The 18,508-nt window shown below is 49.7% G+C and overlaps 2 protein-coding genes across 2 annotated transcripts; both read right to left on the reverse strand.

The window, feature by feature from the left end:
• Positions 1-819: 819 nt before the first annotated feature.
• LOC100897246 (SH3 domain binding glutamate rich protein Sh3beta) lies at positions 820-8,662 on the reverse strand. The gene is made up of 5 exons (XM_003742380.2): positions 8,457-8,662; positions 2,878-3,060; positions 2,502-2,576; positions 2,354-2,396; positions 820-1,680 (listed from the first exon to the last, which is right to left on the reverse strand). The coding sequence occupies exons 1-5, from the start codon at positions 8,526-8,528 to the stop codon at positions 1,676-1,678; spliced, it is 378 nt and encodes a 125-aa protein (XP_003742428.1). The 5' UTR covers positions 8,529-8,662; the 3' UTR covers positions 820-1,675.
• Positions 8,663-11,809: 3,147 nt separating this feature from the next.
• LOC100897388 (transmembrane protein 198-B) lies at positions 11,810-15,182 on the reverse strand. The gene is made up of 5 exons (XM_003742381.2): positions 14,946-15,182; positions 14,224-14,488; positions 13,700-13,933; positions 12,821-12,951; positions 11,810-12,126 (listed from the first exon to the last, which is right to left on the reverse strand). The coding sequence occupies exons 1-5, from the start codon at positions 15,180-15,182 to the stop codon at positions 11,986-11,988; spliced, it is 1,008 nt and encodes a 335-aa protein (XP_003742429.2). The 3' UTR covers positions 11,810-11,985.
• Between the last annotated feature and the right edge of the window lie 3,326 nt (positions 15,183-18,508).

Consider the following 18,508-nt stretch of genomic DNA (forward strand, 5'->3'; position numbering starts at 1 on the left):
CATAGGCTATGGGCCATAGCCGGCGCAAGGGTAAATGACAATGGAGTGTATTCAAGCCAGTCTTACCAGCTTAGGCACATGTACCGGTCAAGTGACATTATAATTCGATAGACTCTTGATTAGGCCTAACATGGCGGACACCTCTCTCGGATGGATGCATTCCTTCTATGCCGGGCGTTGCGATGAAAAAAGTCTCAATTTAGCTGCCGCACACTGTAGAGGCTTCCTCTGGACTCTAGATTTCAGCTCTTTCACGCTCGGGATCAGAATAGCCGATTTTCTTGCTAGTTCCAGAAGTCAGGTCTTCTGGGTTTGCGATCTATCAACTTGAACGACGACACAGAACTTAAATTCGCCAAAAAATTCACGGGGTCCTTACCCAGACTTTCCGGAAGGAGACTTAAGCCGGAATTCTTAAGGTCTGTATCCACATTCCTGCAGTCTAGTGGACGCTGAATGAATAATCAAACATCGGATGGTTCCTCTTCATCGAGGAAATGGAAGGAAGTCGACTTACAACGGGTTTTTAAGCCTCAAGGTCAAACCGAACGATTGTTTCTCTTGGTTGAGTGAATCGTAGGAGGAAATCTAAATTGCTTCCCATTTACGAGGAGCTCCGAAGTACTCTAAAGATACGCATTGCTCGAGTGAAGTTTAGAGGAATGCTCCTTGCGGAACGATTTCAGCCGAAAATTCCGCGTAAATTTCGTCTCATCGAGTTTATTCTCTGTGGATGAAAAAAAAATGCATTCCAGAGTTGAAGCCTGGATGAATGGTTTTATTAGGCTATCCACAAGGACTCTCTCATGAAATCTGCTATCTCGACATCTCATATGGGTACATTCGCGACTGATGCAGGAATTTCGGCTTTTAGGCCAGCGATATCAGCCTCGAGTCATAAGATGCAGAAAAAGCTTCGGGAGTCTTCGATTCGCATGGAATCACACTCCGTCGATTCAGGAACCGCAGTAGCCAAGGCTAAGCATCGATGGACTGGATCTGGGCTCAATTTGAGGCTGAAGCTTCGCGAGAGGGCTTTCTAACGGTGCGGCATTCTTCAGAGTCTCGGAACTTCGAATGGTGATTCGCAGCTTCCGTTATCGAGGCTTCCTCTGGTTATGTCAGAGGCCGATCTCACTTCAACGCTTCCTTGGGAACAATCACATCACTCCCGGGGTCACTTCCACGGCTCACCTCGATGACGAAGGCTGACTCTCAATGGCACTCCGACGCTCGGAAAAAGTCCTAGATCGGTTTGATCGTCCATTTGAATCGAACCCCTTTTCGGGTCTAGGTGTTTTCGGAGAGATCCAATCATCCGGATTCGTTTCCACAGCTCTCTCCCTCTACATTACCGTGTCTCTCTCTTATGCACATCTTGCTGAATGCATCAATTCCGGATCAAAAATTACAGAATCATTCAGAATACACACAGCAAGGTCAACAAGGCGTATTAAGGCAGTCTCCCAGTCTTTCAAACTGACGTGCGCGATATTGGTTAGAGCTCCGATGAACAGCAAAAAAAATCGGATACGGTCGTAGGCATGCCCGCTGAGGGAATATTAGAATCTTCATGGAAAGCCACTCGAGGACATTAACAGGAGTAGAGGTAAGACGTTCAGATCAGTGTAGGTTAGCCGACTGCTGGGAATGTCCGGAATCACACAATGGAGTTTCATGCTGAAAACACAATGATATACGTTAGATATCTTTCCCGAAATTCAGAATCCTAGCCTCAAAATGATATGAAACTTTATTCTCGAATGATGGAGCGGGAAACGTCTAAGAACGGCTCGACCCGGGACCGAAAGGTCCTCGGGAATTAGCGCTGAGCTCGGAGAAGACAGGAATACTGGAAATCAATCCGATGAGGATCTCCGCTTCGGTATAGGACTTCAAGACGTCAGCCGGTTTGGATGAAGGAGTAATATCGATAGAGAATCTCATTCGTCTGCTTCGACTTCTCCGTCGAGATCTCCTTGGACGACTTCATCCGCTCCTTCGAGGAGCTCTGGAGGTGGTGCACCCTGCTTCACGATCTTCCTCCGGGTTTTTCGGGTGACCTCGTAGCTACCATCCGGAAGCTCTGTGACGATCTCCTCTGTGTCGACGACTTCCCCTTCGTCTTCCTCCTCATCTTCTTCTTTGGATCTACCCTGGAGGACATTCTTGCGGACTTCTATGGTTCCATCCTCGTTTTGGACCATGACCTCTTCGGTAACACCGACGAGTTCCTCCTTTTGGGAAACGCTCTCGAGCACCTCGGTCCCGTCCTCGAGAAGTTTCCTAGTCACTTGCCGGGCATCGACGCCAACCTGAGAATTCTCGTCCTGAGCATTTGAATCACCCTCACCTTTCTCCACCGATGCGGAACGGCTCTTCTCGTAAAGGAACTCCTGCAAACGAAAGTTTCGATTGGCTCTTTTTGTTCCCGGAAACCGGATTTGCTCGAAAGCAATGATTTATTCGAGAGAGCAAGCGTTAGTTCATAGGGAACTTACGAATTCCGCTGGATCCAGCTTGAGAAACCAGGGTAGTCGATCTGATTCCGTCGCCGTATCGAAGTCCTCGAAACTCTGCGAGGATCATTATAATTAATCATTCGGCATCATGTACTTTTGAGCAAGGAATGAAGCCAAGAACTCGTTCGGCTGGACGATTCTCGAGTCCTTTGAAAGCGTCCGTGGACTTTGTCAAGTTGGAGGGAATCTTCAGATCGGGATACTCTTCTCTATTCCCTACCGTACCCGCATTCTCTGTGTACATCTCCCCTCTGGTGACGGACGCAGTTCTTGGCGCGACTTCCTTCCGCTACGTGCCTCCAACCATCTCATCGTCGGATGAGTCGTCCTGGGACAATAATCGCAAAAGACTTACCCCGCAGTATTCACCGTCATTGAAGAAATGCGGTGGTGGAAGGGGATTTCCCTCCTCGTTTTTGCAGTGTTTCTTGACAAGTTCTCTATCTTCTTCTCGGCCCGGCTCCGTTATATCGATCTCTTCGAATTTCACACGGATCGATGTGAGAATCATGGCGGCTCGCTGTTGCCGTTTTTTCACCTGTAATCACGGAATTTTCGAGATTCGTTCATGCTGTCGGTGCTGGGAAGGTCTAGAGACTGTTTTTTCTACAGGTTGCAAGGAGGAAGCATATTGGGCCTATGATCTGAACCAGAGGTGTCAGACTTAAATTGTCGGCGGGCTACATTCGAGCGCCGCAGGTGCCCGCGGACCACATTAAAAATTTAGTTTCGTATGAAAGGAGAATATATGCCTATCGTCCATAGAAGGTTGCTTTTCCAGTCTCCGGGGATCGAGAGAAAACTCGTTTGTTCGGTCTCACGGAGGTATTCACTCCACCGATGACATTCAATTTCCAAGCACTCATCCGAAATGGTCGGCTTCGAGTATGTGAAGGAATAGTGGCGGGCCGCAAAAAAAGCCCTCGCGGGCCACGGATTTGATACCCCTGATCTAAACTGTCAGATTTTCAACGGTGGAAATCGAGCCGGAAGAAGAAGGAAATTTACGGCCGCGAGAACATGCACATCCGAGAGATCCTCGCAACGACAGACCTCGAATCTGGAGCTTTCTCGGCCTCGAAGGAATCCTGTGATTCGCTCGCGACCCGCTGGAAATTTCGGCGAGACCTGGCGCGCATAATTGCGGTAGAGTATCCTTACAGTTTCCCACAAGAGACTCCGAGGGTTCCCCGTAGACCGTCCCAAAGAGGAGAAACATAGGGGAATCTGCAACGATGACTCTGCCGCACTGAGCGGCGTCACTCTCATCCAGTCGAGTCGTGATTCACTGTCGTGCCGTAATTCCGCTTGGCAAATGCAAATCGAAGGTGAGTACAAGTTCGGCACGAATCGCGTCTGGAACAAAGTTCACGCCCCGGAGGTATGGTATCGAGAGTCTCAGAAAGATTTTATCTAATTCCGCGACCGAGAAGAAGAATGGTACAGCTCCTGGAGCAATGAGTGTTGATCGAAGCCGGACCTTCTCCGTGTACTTGAGAGCGTAGGTGTTGCCTGTGGCTCACGACGGCACAACGAGAACGCCAGAAGTTCTGATCAACTGATCAACGCGATTTCACGGCTCACAACTGAGAATCATGAAAGGGTGACCTAGGAAAGTTAGTCAGTCACTGGAGCTAGAGAATCTGTCGCGCCGTCAGAAGCTATAGCGTTTCCTACGGGGAGCCTGACGTTTGGGATCCGCTCACACAGCTCTACCAGTACCTCCTGGAACGTTGAGAGAAAGCGCGAAAGAAGCTTCATATTGATATTTCGGCACCTCTGTAGATTCAGAGCCATTCACCACCTTCTCCTTCCGGGAAGAGATGGTGAATTCCTGGAATCCCTCGCCGATCGATGGCTGACGTAACCAAAAATTTGGAGCCATTGGACGCCAGAGAACCGGAATATGAAGTTTTCTAGTCAGTTGACCGACTCTTTTACATGCTATATCAAAGACATCTCCGCAGTTGGCAGATGTACCTCCACCGGTGTAGATGAGTTTGTCGAGGTCGAATTTCGTCAACCTCGGCAATCTATTGACGGGAGATGAGTCATACTAGGCGACTCTGCGCGGCGTAGTCCATGCTCTCGGATCCCGCTGTGATCCGAGTCTATCGCGAGAAATTTCAGGCTCCAGGAAAACCCGCGTATACTTGCGAAGTCATACCGAGATGGTCATACGAATTCGGAGATCCTAACGATAATTCAATCAGGATAACGTGGAGCCCTTCACGAGCTTGAGGCGTCATGTCGCTTTGACGAAGAGGGCGCTTGATTATGTTAGAAGTCACATCACAACAAAGCTTCCGTAATAAAGCGCTAATGAATGAGAATTGTGGAAAATAAGGCCACTTGGGAAGCTTCTCGTCACTGGTGTTCCATAAAGCGCACACAATGAACTTCTCTGGCATCAAGCATCTAGACTTCGCTCGACTCTTCTGAGATGAGCTAAGGTGATGCGCTACTTCTTTCGATGGACGCGACAATGCAAGAAAAGGGATCTTTGAGGACATGAGACGGTGGAGATATGCAAAGGCTCCGCGTGCTGCCGCCGGAGTACGGCGTCCGAGCTTTCCCGCGGAGAAAAGAAACGCTTCTCCTTTCAAGACTGAACCATTGTCCTGTCCAATCATCAGCGATCTAATCGAATCCGAACACGGGTCGCGCAGGAGAATAATTATCAAGTCCGTGACTTTTTCGGTGAATCATTCAAAATTCCGGTAAATTACATCGCAGAGGAACACCCACCGAAAAGCGCATCTTTGAAAAAGGGATTCTCTATGGTGCTTTATTTCGGTAGCATTAGTACACCATACCAGATACTTTTTCCCATTGAGCTTTTCGGCTCGAGCTCATCATTCGTGGATCTGAAGGGTCGAATGAGGCGGAGAATTCGGAACAGTCGACGAATTCCATAGGAAACATTGTGAACTGCAGTCGAAGACGGAAATCACCGCAAGGGTCCCCGCGATCACGGGAATTGCCGATGAATCTATTCCGCCTCATGAGCGGAAACACATGGCTATGCGTGGGTGCTGAGCGGGATACTCTTCTTCGAATGCGTGATCCGAGCGCATCAATAAGCCTGGGGCTGGTCACATCGGAGTCAGCCCTAACAACCCTGATCCGTCTCACTCCGGGTATCCCCTCGACACGGTTTATCTCCGTACAATCTTATTCGCCCATCTCATATATTGTCTTCGTTCCCGGTCGTTCCCACCTCTGCATTTCATGCTGCTCCGGTCAACACTCTAGCTACCTGGATTGTTGGTTTCGACGCGCCAGTCGCGAGAAAAAATGCCGAAGCCGTTCAGACGACGCTTCTGGGCTCGTGAAGATCATTTCGGGAAAAGCGCTCCACAGCTCCAGGAGGAACAGCAAAAACAGGGACAACGAGAATCAGCTCTGTGAACAGTGCGGGCCTCGAGGAATTCTTGGGAGCCAATTCATGAAGTCGGATGTCAGATACTTCCAAGAGAAATGGATGCCGACTCAAAGATGCGGAGCTCAGTCAGCTGATTGCTTCGCATGATTAAGCTCAAACGACTGGGTCAGTGATTATGGACTATATGATTATCGTGGAATTTTTGATATGGTTCTCTTCTGAAGTTCCGGCTGGAGCGGAAGCTCGGGCTTGAATTTGAGGAACCTGATCGTAAGAAGAAGATCTTCAAGCAGAATAGCGGAGGCGTTTCTGGGACCAAGTCTGCATTACAGTTACATTCTGACTTTTGAATCAAAACCATCAACACCAACTCACTCAGCGACTTCTGTCGACGCGCAAGCGCAGCCAGAATGAAATCCCCCGCCGAACGAGCCAGACAGGAGGCGAGCGGATAAAAACAGGAACGATTTGTGGAAACAACAGCTTGAAGAAGTGACGCTGAAAATGTTTCGGCAAGTCTTGGGCTCGTCTCTGACCGAGTCCTGGTCCGCTTCTCGACGCCCTCGGCTCGTGCGATTCCCGATGACAAAAACTTAAATAGAAGACAACGAGCCGTTAAGTCTGCGGTGGCGAAGATCAGCGGCCTGCATAGCTCTATCCGGGCTCTTAACGGCCGGCACCGGTCACAGAGCCCCAATCGTCAGATCGACGTAGCGACTTCCGGATAGAGAGCTCAAAGACACAAGGAGAAGCTGCTAACAAACTTCCAGGACTAGGATTCCCAGTAGGGAAAGACGTCGAGCGATCCGCGTCGGGGAAGATCGGGGGAGCGATTGATAGAGCCGATCATCCTGGGTGGATGGAGGCCACATTCTCGATACCTCGGCGAATGCAATCATCACCCCCTGAGCATTGATTCACCGAGTCGCACTCTTGCGACGTCCACGACGCCGATGGGACGGCGGCATCGCAACACATTGGAAAAATATGCTGTAAGCCATACGCGATGTTTCGCTTTGGCTGCCGTCGACACGCTACGTAAGGCTATGCCAAACAAGGTTACGTTGTTGACGTAGACAACCGATCGCTGAGCCGCCAAACAACCACAACGCTTTGACTCATGCGACCAGCCGAATACCGACGAAGCGACCGATAACAGGAGGCCCCGACGAAAGCACTTCGGGAATCGGTTTTATTTTTTAAACATAAACAGTACTCGAGGAATCGCTCCGAATGAGTGATCATCGTCGCGACAACTGTCAAATGAAACCGAAAGATCGCGTCCGAAAGACTCTGGTCCGGATTCGGCGCCTAGGAGCGGAGCGGTGAGATCGTATTTACAGAAAATTTCTCGTTTGGTCTCCCTACGGAAACATAATTCGCTCCGTCGTCAAGCAACTCGTTCTGCGGCTCATTTTTCGCGAAATTGTCTTCCATACGGGACACAGAGGAACACGACGGACGTGGCTCGGAACCTGCCACTGGAATCCACTTACTCATCACAGTATCCGAGGAATGTTATCTCAGAACTTTGTGCCGATCCTCTTTTTCAGTGGATGTGAATCAAAAGTATTTTATAACCACTTGGTGGTGTATCGTGTCAAATTACACTCCAGTGTTTTTCAATGACGGTTCGAACGTCGCCATGGGGAGGAGGAACCAGGGATTCGGCATTTATCTCATCAGTCAGTCCCGACTCCATGATGATGGAAATCGTAATTCTCGAATCGGGCCTGGAATCCCTCCTTCCGATGCTTCCAACGATTTGTAGGCCGGTCGAGAGGGTGAGCATCCATGGGAAGAAGTCCGCGAAGACAGAAAAATAGGAAGCTCTTCGTGTTATCCAGCCGTATCGTGGTCTAGCTCGATTCCCTTCTGCATTTGAGCGGGACATGCACAAAGATGCTACTCGAGTGATCGGAGGGGCGAAATCGCCAGGTGGAACGGAAAGTCAGATCGAATGGAGCTGAGGTACGGGGAGAAAATGTCGCGGACTCGAGTCCACAAAGTGACGGAATCGGACATCTCGAAGAGTATCGCGTCGCGCGTTTCTCGATAGCAGATTCAAGAGTCAATTCAATAGCGAAGAGGAATGGCTCCCGAAGAGATTATTCCGCTTAATGAGGGATCTACGACGCTTCGATCTACCATGCTCCCCGGGAAATCTATATCGAGACGCACGTTTCCTGGCACCCGAAATCAGCAGTAGCTAGATTCGGTCGGTACAAAGGCAGCAGAATTCAAATCCACAAAGGCTTCTGATCGTGAATACAGAACCTCGCAGATCCTGATCGATCCTGATTACGTGGTGTCGGCACCAGGGATTCATCACTCATTCTCACTTCACTCGTCAACTAGACTGGAATGCCACTGCGGAAGGACTGCAGAGATCAACTTATTGAGGACAGGGCCCGAGAGAAGCTACGGCCCTCGAATCGAGAAGCTAGACCCTTCCGCTGCGAACCCGACCCGTCTGTCTCTAATTCAGATCGTGCGGTTCAGGGAGGAACAGAATCGTAAGTAGAGACAGGAAGAGAAAACTGACTGACCTCTTTGCTTGCGCTGATTCCACTGACATACATCTTAATGAGAGTCGGTTTGGTCTCGGTTTCCTGACCCATTGCGACCACTTGAAGCCCTTTTGAGCACAACTTTAACTCCGGAACTTTGTAGTAGAGTATATTCGCCTTCTTGCGACGATGTCGAACAGCTGAACTCAAGACGACTCAGGACCTTTCTCTGAACGGGAGACGACAGCAAAGGCGACCACAACATTGACCCTCTCCACAGACCCTCACTCGCACAAGCACGAAAAACGTTCCACCGTACGTGTGCATCTGATCTCACCCAGTTTTACATTTTTCGAGTGTGAGCGGGGGAACGCGGGGAGCGGAATTTCGAGACTGGAAGCGAGTGAAATCTGCAGAATGAAGGGGTTGAGGCGGAGATAGTCAATGCTAGAGGTGATCTTTGCTGGATGGCCGAGCGCGATCGGGGCCGCTGAGAGGAGGGAATCTAGTCAGGCCAGCACGCCAACAAGCTGTCGATTAGATCTCAGTCAGGCATAAAAGTACTCGAACGATTGTGTGCCGAAAGTTTGGTACGATTCGGCGTATGATAAGGCTCGCTTATGATGCCACTAATGACAAGTCTATGGGAGGTCCGTACGAGACCCTCCGGGCAGATGCGCGAGGGATCTCCCAAAGCGATTCGGACGCCGGAACCTTAAAACTAAGGAAAGAGCAGCCTCTCGGAGCCGATTTCCTGAATGGGGAAGCTGAGATGAGGTCTCGGGAAGAAGTACGCCCCGAGTCCCCGTGAAACCCTCCTGAGGCGAGTGAGAAAGGAATCGATGCTTTCTCTTCTGCAGGTGCTGGTTTTAATTTTTCAGTTCCGCCTAGACCATCCATAGCCGCCGCATTATCACTTCCATTCGGGGCCGATCATACGCGACATCGTCTATCACTGACACGGGAGAGCGATTCGTGCGGTTAACATGGAATAAACAATGGATTTCGTCCGAGAATATCAATCCGGAGCGGAGCATTAGAGATTCGGGCCTCCAAGACGTCTTCCCCCTGATGCAGGGTCCTACCCCGTATGTGTGAACGTCGAATTAGATCTTGTGACCTGTGTGAGGAATAAGCTGATACATACTTCAGTGAGACTGCTGCCATTGTGTAATGATCGCAAAGCTGAAGATCGAGAACGCTCATTCCCACGATTCCGTCATCATTTATTCGAGGCGAAATCCTTCTAGAGATATCACGAGCCCCCCTCCAATGGTAGCCTCTCTCTAACACTGGGAGGAGCCCCGCGTCGGAGACTTCTGAAAAATTAGAAGCCCGGACCGTATTTGGGAGATTTACGTTATGTCAAGGGTCCGCGTTTGCACTTCACTTGGGTACGAAAAAAACCTACCCTGTCTTCGTCAGACAATCCAGCCATAACATCATTTATTTTCCCTCAGTCATGAACTTCGATGCTCATGATGCTCCGCTTAAATTAAACATCATCAAATTCAGGCTTGTGGTTTCCAGTTTCACTACCAACAGCTTCACACAGTGACTATTATACGGGTCGGAGAATTGTTTGATGACTATGCACAGGTTTCCACGTTTGATAGAAAAGCGGCAATGATTCCGATGAAGATAATATAATATTATAACTATAATGATCATCGTCTTCCATCCATTCATATGTACAAAATGGCGTCAGCAATTTAGAGAGCTCATCCACACATGCTTCCCCAAGCACCTGCTCCTTCGCTCCGTCTTGAACATCGTTTGTTATAGTCTCAGGATTCCCTTCGTTATACACCGAGATTCGGCATTCGCCTTGTGTTAGAGCAAGGACGCGCTAGTTTCGCTAGCGGCGGGCGCAATGGTTTGAAATTTTTCGATGCGAACATCCCTCTTCAGAGACAGTCAAGAGCTGCAAATAACATGGCCACTTTTCAGAAGTTCGATATCCTCGAGACGAATCTCCTAAACGAGATCCGCTCGGTCTCCTTCCCCTCTCTCTGCGAAATTCAATGGATGCGCGCCTCACGTGCATCGTTTTATGCTTCGAAGTCATATCCCTTGGTGGAGGATCTTTCCCCCGACCCTCGTCTCCGAAGAGTCGAAGAGGATCTCTTCCCTCCGTATGAACTCCCTACCCTGTCTTATGTACAAATGAGGACGGTCTGCTTAGACCACTCTAAGGGTTCAGACCCTCGAGTAGAACAGGCGAGCAAAGATCACCGTTAAAATAAAAATAAGTCGTCCAAATACACAGTCGTCGGGAATCGTTCTGCGAGGGAGAGAAAGGGGGTTGGGAGTTTATCACAAGTTGTCCAGGGCTTTCGAAGCCGACCTTGGCAAAATTCTAGAGATTTTCGAACATTCTCATCAGATGTTCACAACGAGTTTTTGAAATCTCCCCGTCGACGGAATCGGTGGAACTAAAAACCGGTCGGAGCCAAGTCCTGCCTATGAAGAGACTCCCCGAGTCTCGGAATCCTCAAGTTGATCATCGGCGAAAAATTGATCTGGTTTTCGGTATTTGCCTGCTGAATCGTTTCTCTCGTCGGTTTCTTGCCCCTCCCTTTTTCGGGAAACTTCGGTGTTCTCCCAGAAGACGAGCTTCCTATCTTCTCAGGCTCCCGTGGGAGCTTCTGTCTCCCATGTTTGGCTCACGGACGATCTCTATTTGAGTTGAAATCCTGGCAGGTCTTCGTTTGGTTAGCTTCAGTCGAAATGCCAACATTTATATCAGATGAACTTACTGGACGTCTTTGACGTCTACCTATGAGCACGCGCTGACTTGAGCGTACATCATGAATCGCCGCTATCCCAGTCGCTCCTCAATCACACATCCACAGCGTTGGCAAACTCTCCCGAACGCGCACGTTCCCTCACTTTCATCCCGCTCGCATCTGCACCCGGCCATCTCGAGGCTATTCGATGGTCCCGATGGGAGGTGCAAATGGAGCTCACAATCAGGTCGACGAGCATTTGCGAAGCGTCATCGTTATGCCCCAATCGGCTCTCCGTTCCGTGAGTTCCGATGAGGGGCGGGCGCCCCAAATGCTCCAAACGAAGGCGCGACGGTCATCGGAACGATAATGGTCAATGATGATCATGATCACGATGAGCTCAAGTAGACAATCAATCTCTCAGACTTATCTCACATGGCAATAACTCACCAAGTCCACATTCAATCGCACAAGTGAAAATTTCTACAGCCCGATCAAGAATACGAAAAAAAATCGCGATACCGACTAGTTTTTCCACCTAATCTGGCTCCCCTCGCCCCGATCTGCTGCGAGTCGCAATTTCGGTGGGGCCGGAGAACAATCCACAGGAGATCTTAGAGGCGACCAGACTTGATGAATCTCTCCTCGAATGATCCTGATCCGCTTTCCTTCTGGGAATTTTCCTCAAGTAGCTCAGAAGCTCTTCCGGACTTCGTCCTGAGTCTGGTTGCTGGGGTAGGGTTCGCTGTTGTTGACAGGAACGAGAACATCAGGGGAATTGACAAGGGAACGTTTGTTTGTTCGCTCGCTCGCCGACCGAAAAGAGTGCGTTGTTTTCCTCACGGTACGTGGCTGAGAGTGGTGTGAGCAGATTCGGGATTGAGCACCGTCAGATGTGGTAGATGATCGCTGCCGTGCAACATCGATACGGAATCATCCCCGGACGGAATCACTTTCTTCTGCAGCGACTGTAGATAGCTCTGTAGGAACAAGAGAGAAATGGCTTGACTCAAACCCAGTCGGTGCCTCAGGTGTCGCAGTGAACCCCATATTTCTCCGAGAAGAAATCCAGCAAACGAAACCCATCTGCATGCCTCACCTGCTACCTGCGATGCTTGTCTGAAGTGAACGTTTACGTACGCCTCGAGAGTCTTTCGCATCATGTTAGATAAGCGCTTTCATGTAGCGATTCGGAGACCACTTTCGAGGTCTCTAATGTATTCTTCACCGCTCGTTTCCATCAATGGCAGGGTCCTTGCCCGCGGAAGCTCGTTACCGTGTCCCGCTTCATTTCGATATCCCACAAAAATCGCCCCATCGATGAGTGCAATTGTGTTCAATCAACCTCGTACCCGTGGATAATAATTAATACGATAAGCATGCCGTAAGGGTTAACAGTTTGTCCAACGGAGTAAATCGATTATCATCGACGATTTGAGACGCATTATCATTTTATTTCTGTTCCCTTTGTTTAGTAAAAAAAAAGCTAATGTCCCCTCAATAGGTGTGCATCGCGTACGAAGGCCGCAGAGGAATGTACTGCAGATGGGTTGAGCAAGCCAGATTTCTTTTTACTCGATCATTCGAATTTCAGTTTCCTAACTTCCCCGAGCGAGGAATCGTGTTGAAAAGTAATGTATATCGCAGACAAAAGTTCGGGGACTGACACATTACCTGCGATATCACGTCTCCGTGCGACGTTCTAATCTGATAGAGATATCGGTATTTCCTCTGTTGCTGAGCTCGACTTTCCTCCTGTCGGACGCGTTGAAGATTGAAGTTTCGAGCGTGTCTGGCTGGAGTCACTGCAAAACGGTCGAGACACTCATTAAATCTCTGCGAGTGAGCGCTGAGGTGGGAGGATCCCGAGACAACTAATAAGAATCCAAGCTCTCTAGGATGCAGATTCCTAGACGCACGCTCTCGAAAGAAGTGAGCCTAGATAGATAAAAAACACGCCAGAATTTATCCGATTATAGATATTCCTTTGACCAAGAAAACAATTTCACGCGCTCTCAAGCAGGCCCTCGAGTTGACGAAGCCCCCCTCCTCCGCAAGACGGGACCACGAAATTCGACGACGACACAATCAATCAACCATGCTCAATCGCTAGGCAAGAGTCGACGGCAATAACTTACCCACGGGAAGAGAGTTGACATTCTGAGGTGCACCTTGAAACGATTGTGCAGTTAAGAAAACGTGCTCATCACTCATCACATGCGTGCGGACGGACAATCGCTAAAGATAGTGCGCTCAAAAAACACAACCGAGCTAGACAGCCTTCGTCAGTTCCCCCCTTCCCGTCAGGAGGCGTCGATCAGCAGGATTAAATACTTTGAGGCAATCAACGAGACAATGAGTTCTCGTAGTCGAAACGTTAAATTTGGTTACTACGCACGGCCAGCTGATCAACGATCGAGAAATACGCGACACACAAATTAGAAAACATCGCCATGAGAAGCTGTCAAAGGCCTAAGTCTACCCGATACGGTGATGGAATCGAGCAACACAATCGAGCAAGCAAATGATTCTCATGAATGACGGCGTACTCACTTCTCTCATGATGAAGCCCTCTGCCAGTCAAGCAGAACTGTGTAACGACGCCGATCAATATGAGACCCGGCCATAGACCCATTGCCGCCCAAGAGAACCAGCAAACGGGTTGCGGAGTTTTCAACGAGATCATTGATAACACCCAGTGACCCATTTTCGCTCGAGACAGAAAATAGTCCGCCGAGAGCGCGATCAACGCTCCGCCATATGTCGACGATCCAATTATGGTGAGTCCTGCGTAGAAACACGTAGAATATTGAATTTCTCCAGTTTTGAACTGATTCATCGGCCGGAAATTCCACGAGGACTGTGTGTTCGACATGAATGAGCTAATTCCGTAATTGATTTTCCCTCCGCCGCGGCTAAGACCCTACAGCTACAGCTGGGATCTGAGCAAATCTGTCAGATTAGATCATCTTGAATCAGAGCATCGATGAGCGACGGGACGCAGAACTCATGGCAAGTCCTTATTGGATCAGCACAGAGCGATGATACGTTAGCAATGATACGGAACGCCAACTTACCTTTTTGGAAGTAGAGATTTGCCATCGAGCCCGCAATACCAGATGCCATGAATACTCCGATGCAGACCCACATCGTATCTGGAGTCTGTCCTAATAACCTGCTGACGACGATCCCTGCTATGCCTCCGAGTAGACCCGTGTGGAAGCCGAGGACGAAAAGCCCCACATGCTGTACGAGCATCGTAATCAGCCCGAATAACAGTCCCGCACCGACGGACACCCCGACGTTCCCGAACATCGGCAAGAGATCTTCAACTGTACAAATCTGTGAAATCAAGAGATTAAAAATTCTGACGGTCGCACGTGGGCATACCGACGTGGAAGAGAACATGCAAGCTTGATAGAACAGATGGTCTGGCTCGTGGGGCGGGAGCGCCCACGTTCGGCTGGGATGAAGTTTTTTGGAGGATTGCCCATGGGTATAGAACATGTTCTCGAGCGAACCCAACAAACAGGTTTGGCCCTCTGGACTACAAATGATATCCATCCTGATCGAACATCCAGCTTTCTTGCTTGGTAATATCTCAGAGTCTTGCAGCCATTCCCCCTTCGCATCAGTTTAATTGAAACCCTCAGGGCACGGTCGGAGCTCTCCCGTGTAATCCGAGTTTGCCCCCGCAGCTCCGGAAGCGTTCAATAAGGGAAATAAGAAAGCGGAGGTCATCGATGAATCGGGAATCTAGCATAGAGTAGAGCGTCCAAAGGAAATGCAATCGACTAACCTTATACACGATGAGTGTAGCGAATATGTAACCCGTGAGACCCATCGTCGTTTTGAATGCTCGATAGCCATAGAGAACAAACATTAGCCCAATCAACGCCAACGTTGTGTACAGGGACGCTGTCGGGACCCCGTAATCGAGCGGAATCGTCTCGCAATCGGGCAGCATCCCCGAGGACACATTGTAATCGTGTGCCTCGTCGAAGAACTGATCCGTGTGGCGCGTGAAGTCTCCCATTTCAGACTCTGCAAGAGAACAAGATATTCAATACTAATTTCTGGCCAGCAAATCCTTCGGAAACAATCCCATCCGTTTCAGAATCCACCTGGGTCGCGAGGCTTCAAGAATCTGATTCTCGATCGGCGTCAACACCATGAAACGCTGGGCAGACGTTACGAAAAGGTCGAAGGCGCTCGTATGCGTGCATGCCTTCGAGCTCGCAAACACTCTGAGACGGCACAACAGGCTCATTAAGAGGATCAGAGTGTCGAGCCCCACGCCCATTCGAGACCGCGCAAGATTGCGCCCGCTGGCCTGCCGACGTTGTTACGTTGCCGGATTCCCCCTTTCCTCTTTCTTGCTAAAAATAGATTCGATTCTTGGAACTCAATTCGGGAAAATCGCTCCGGTGAGGTTCTGCGCTCATGGCCTGGCGATGTAGAGGACGGCTGATATCGAACCATCATGTTCTGCTCCCGGACCTCGGAGTTTTCCTGTTCGCGCGACAGAGAACCACACCCATAAGCGGATCGATACCTTCCTAGATACATCAGGAGCTGTGAACACGATCAAATGCAGAGATTTGGGAATATGCCATGGGTTTCAAATAAAACATGTCGAGCCACTCGACTGACTGTTCACGCTCCGGGTGTTCTTGACGAGTCGGATTCGATAGCTAGTTATCAATCATCCATCGATTGAGCTCGAGTAGGGCTGATAATTTTTCGATTCAGGCAAGGCATCGCCGATCTTGACTTGTTGAACTAGATGAAACGCCTTTAGAGATTCATCATTCCTCGCCGAAGTGTTCCCCGATCGGATTCCGAAGGAGCTCACCGAAGTTGAGAGGATCCAGAAAATGAAACTCCCCGAAATCTCCGGCCGTGTTTGTTTTTGAGCCGCCAGCTTTGCCACGGAACGGTATACTATCCTTGGTGAGGAGTATTCTGACAGGTGATAGTGGCAATTATCGACAAGTGCTACGCTTGGATTGGGACATGAATTTTGTAGGGTGGAGACTCAAATATTCATAACCGAAATTAGGGGCTAATGTTTGTATAACCACCGCCGCTCGATACAGATCAGAATTTCTGGCTTCGCTGACGGCTCACAAAACATCCAGATGGCAGACCTCATAGAGAGGAACGAGGTCGCTTGCTGGAATAAGACCAAGATATGCACAAGTTCCAAGATCCGAGTCTTCGGGGAGAATCAAGAGTCGCGCGGAGAATATGCCTAAAAGACAGCTGGGCGAGCTCCAAGGGCACCCGGAGCTGACTGACACTCCCATTGATTGAGTTGAGGCTGAGAATATTTAGAAAATAATGAGCAATACAATACGGAACTCACCTCATCTAGCTGCGAAAATGTCAATGTTCGCTCCACGTTCTCATCGCAGACCTCCCGTGCACCTCGTCGAAGGCGAAAGGCTTTTTCTGTGAAAGAAAGAGAAATGAGGTGAGTCAATGGATTTTGCGTCGAGCAAAGATCGAGTAGAAGACTCGGGGGGAAAGTCTCAGTTCAACATCCGAGGCCATTCCCAGATTTGACCGGAGTCCCAGCTCCGTCAATATCTTGTCGCCATCGCTAGGCTCCAGGTCATCGGCGATTCCGCCACAGGCTTTTCGCAATCGTTCGCAATCATGGTGATCCAGGTCAAACAAATGTCGCAAAAGTTTCAATGTGGCGTGTTGCTGCGACCTGACGATGAGGAACTCGGCAGCGTGGCCGGCAGCCTGCCTCAGGTCACTTCCGCATTCACAGAGCGCTAGCGCAGAACGGCTTAGGTTTCAGGTTAGCGGATAGATAGACAGTTAGAGGGTTGCCCGACCAAACGCCTGGCCGGTTCGTAGCCAGCTAGACCACGAAACCGATGTACTGACTGACTGACTGAGTGACTGATAGATGGCTTGCCGCATTCTAACAAAGTCAGCGAAAACGGCTCCCTTAAACCTTTCGGAAAGCAAGGGTTGCTCTGACGGTGGGTGGGTGGCATTTCCACACCGGTGACACTCCTGCTTCGATACTTTATGTTTTTGCTACCGACCTGTCGTCCAAATAGTCTTATAGTCTGAGGAGTTGTCTAGAAATCTCACTTCACCGTATAACTTGGTGGGCGAGACCGAGAAATTTTGAAGCGATCGCAAAACATTTCCGAGTCCCTTGATCCGAAATTTCGAAAATCGACATGCGTCTTGTTCCCGTAATACTTGCTCACATCAGCAAGCGAAGAGAGACTTCAACTTGAAATGCTGTCTCCCGCAAGTCGTTTCGATTCGACAAAGGGGAAAGAGCGAGGGGTCTATACCGCATTGGCATGGTTTCAAAACATTCCCAAAAATGCCAATGCAAGGAAAGCAGAATAATGTCGAACGACCAGTAGATAACATGCTGAATCCCGCCCCCGCGATTGGCATCGCAATCGACACGCGGACTCGGGGGAAAAATCCCCGATGCCCTAATAAGTCTTGCAGAACAGATTCCTTCGGTGCAGCGGAATCAGATAGTAGAGTCAGAGGCGTTCGATAAGACAGTCTTGACGAGCTTGGAAGACTAATCACGATTGGGGCCTCACAATCGGAGGGCTCCGCAGGTCCCTCGAATTATTATCGGTCCAGCCCGCGGGATGCCCTCGTCGAGTCGGTGATTGGTGATCAGTTTTTTCATTAGTATTCATTGCGATTCCGCGGAGGAATGGCCATTGCGGACAGCACAGGAGAATTTCGTGGTGAAATGAGGGCGACTGCGCTCTCTCGTCGAGGACGTGCACCCAAAAAGTGATTTTCTAATTAGCCCAGTTCCCCTCCCGAGCACTCCAATGAGTCACAGATGTGAAGGGTAGAGGAGGCGACTGAAGCGTATGCGAGAAACAGTCAAAGGCGCTTATATTTGTCTGTGCACATACATATATGTTGGGCTTATCATGTATGCGTATGGGGGGTATGGGCAGGCACGGCAGCCGCAGCACATTATATGACTCATTCGGCGAAGCTTGAGCCACGCTCGCGCCGATAGCACTCCCAAGGGACGAGGGTTTTCGAGGATTCCTGGCTTTTGGACTCGTAGGTGTTGCGCCGATGACGATGAGGTCGACCCGGAATGCTCCATACAGATTTGGGAGCCGAATCGACCGATGAGAGAGCGAGCGTTCTCCTCGGAATGTTTCGGGGCATCTCGGCGAGAGCTTCTAGGGTCAGCAAGAATCGTGAGATAGGCTCGACGGTCATCGAATCCGAGAGATCCGAGGGCCTTCAAACTCCAATATCGAGGAATCTCGCGGGACGCAATCCTTCGGATACCTCGTCGTACGAGAGAGAATTTCCACGTCGGAGTGAAACCTACCA

The sequence above is a fragment of the Galendromus occidentalis genome, unplaced genomic scaffold, assembly GCF_000255335.2.
Source record: "Galendromus occidentalis unplaced genomic scaffold, Mocc_1.1 scf7180000077384, whole genome shotgun sequence".
Taxonomy (NCBI): domain Eukaryota; kingdom Metazoa; phylum Arthropoda; class Arachnida; order Mesostigmata; family Phytoseiidae; genus Galendromus; species Galendromus occidentalis.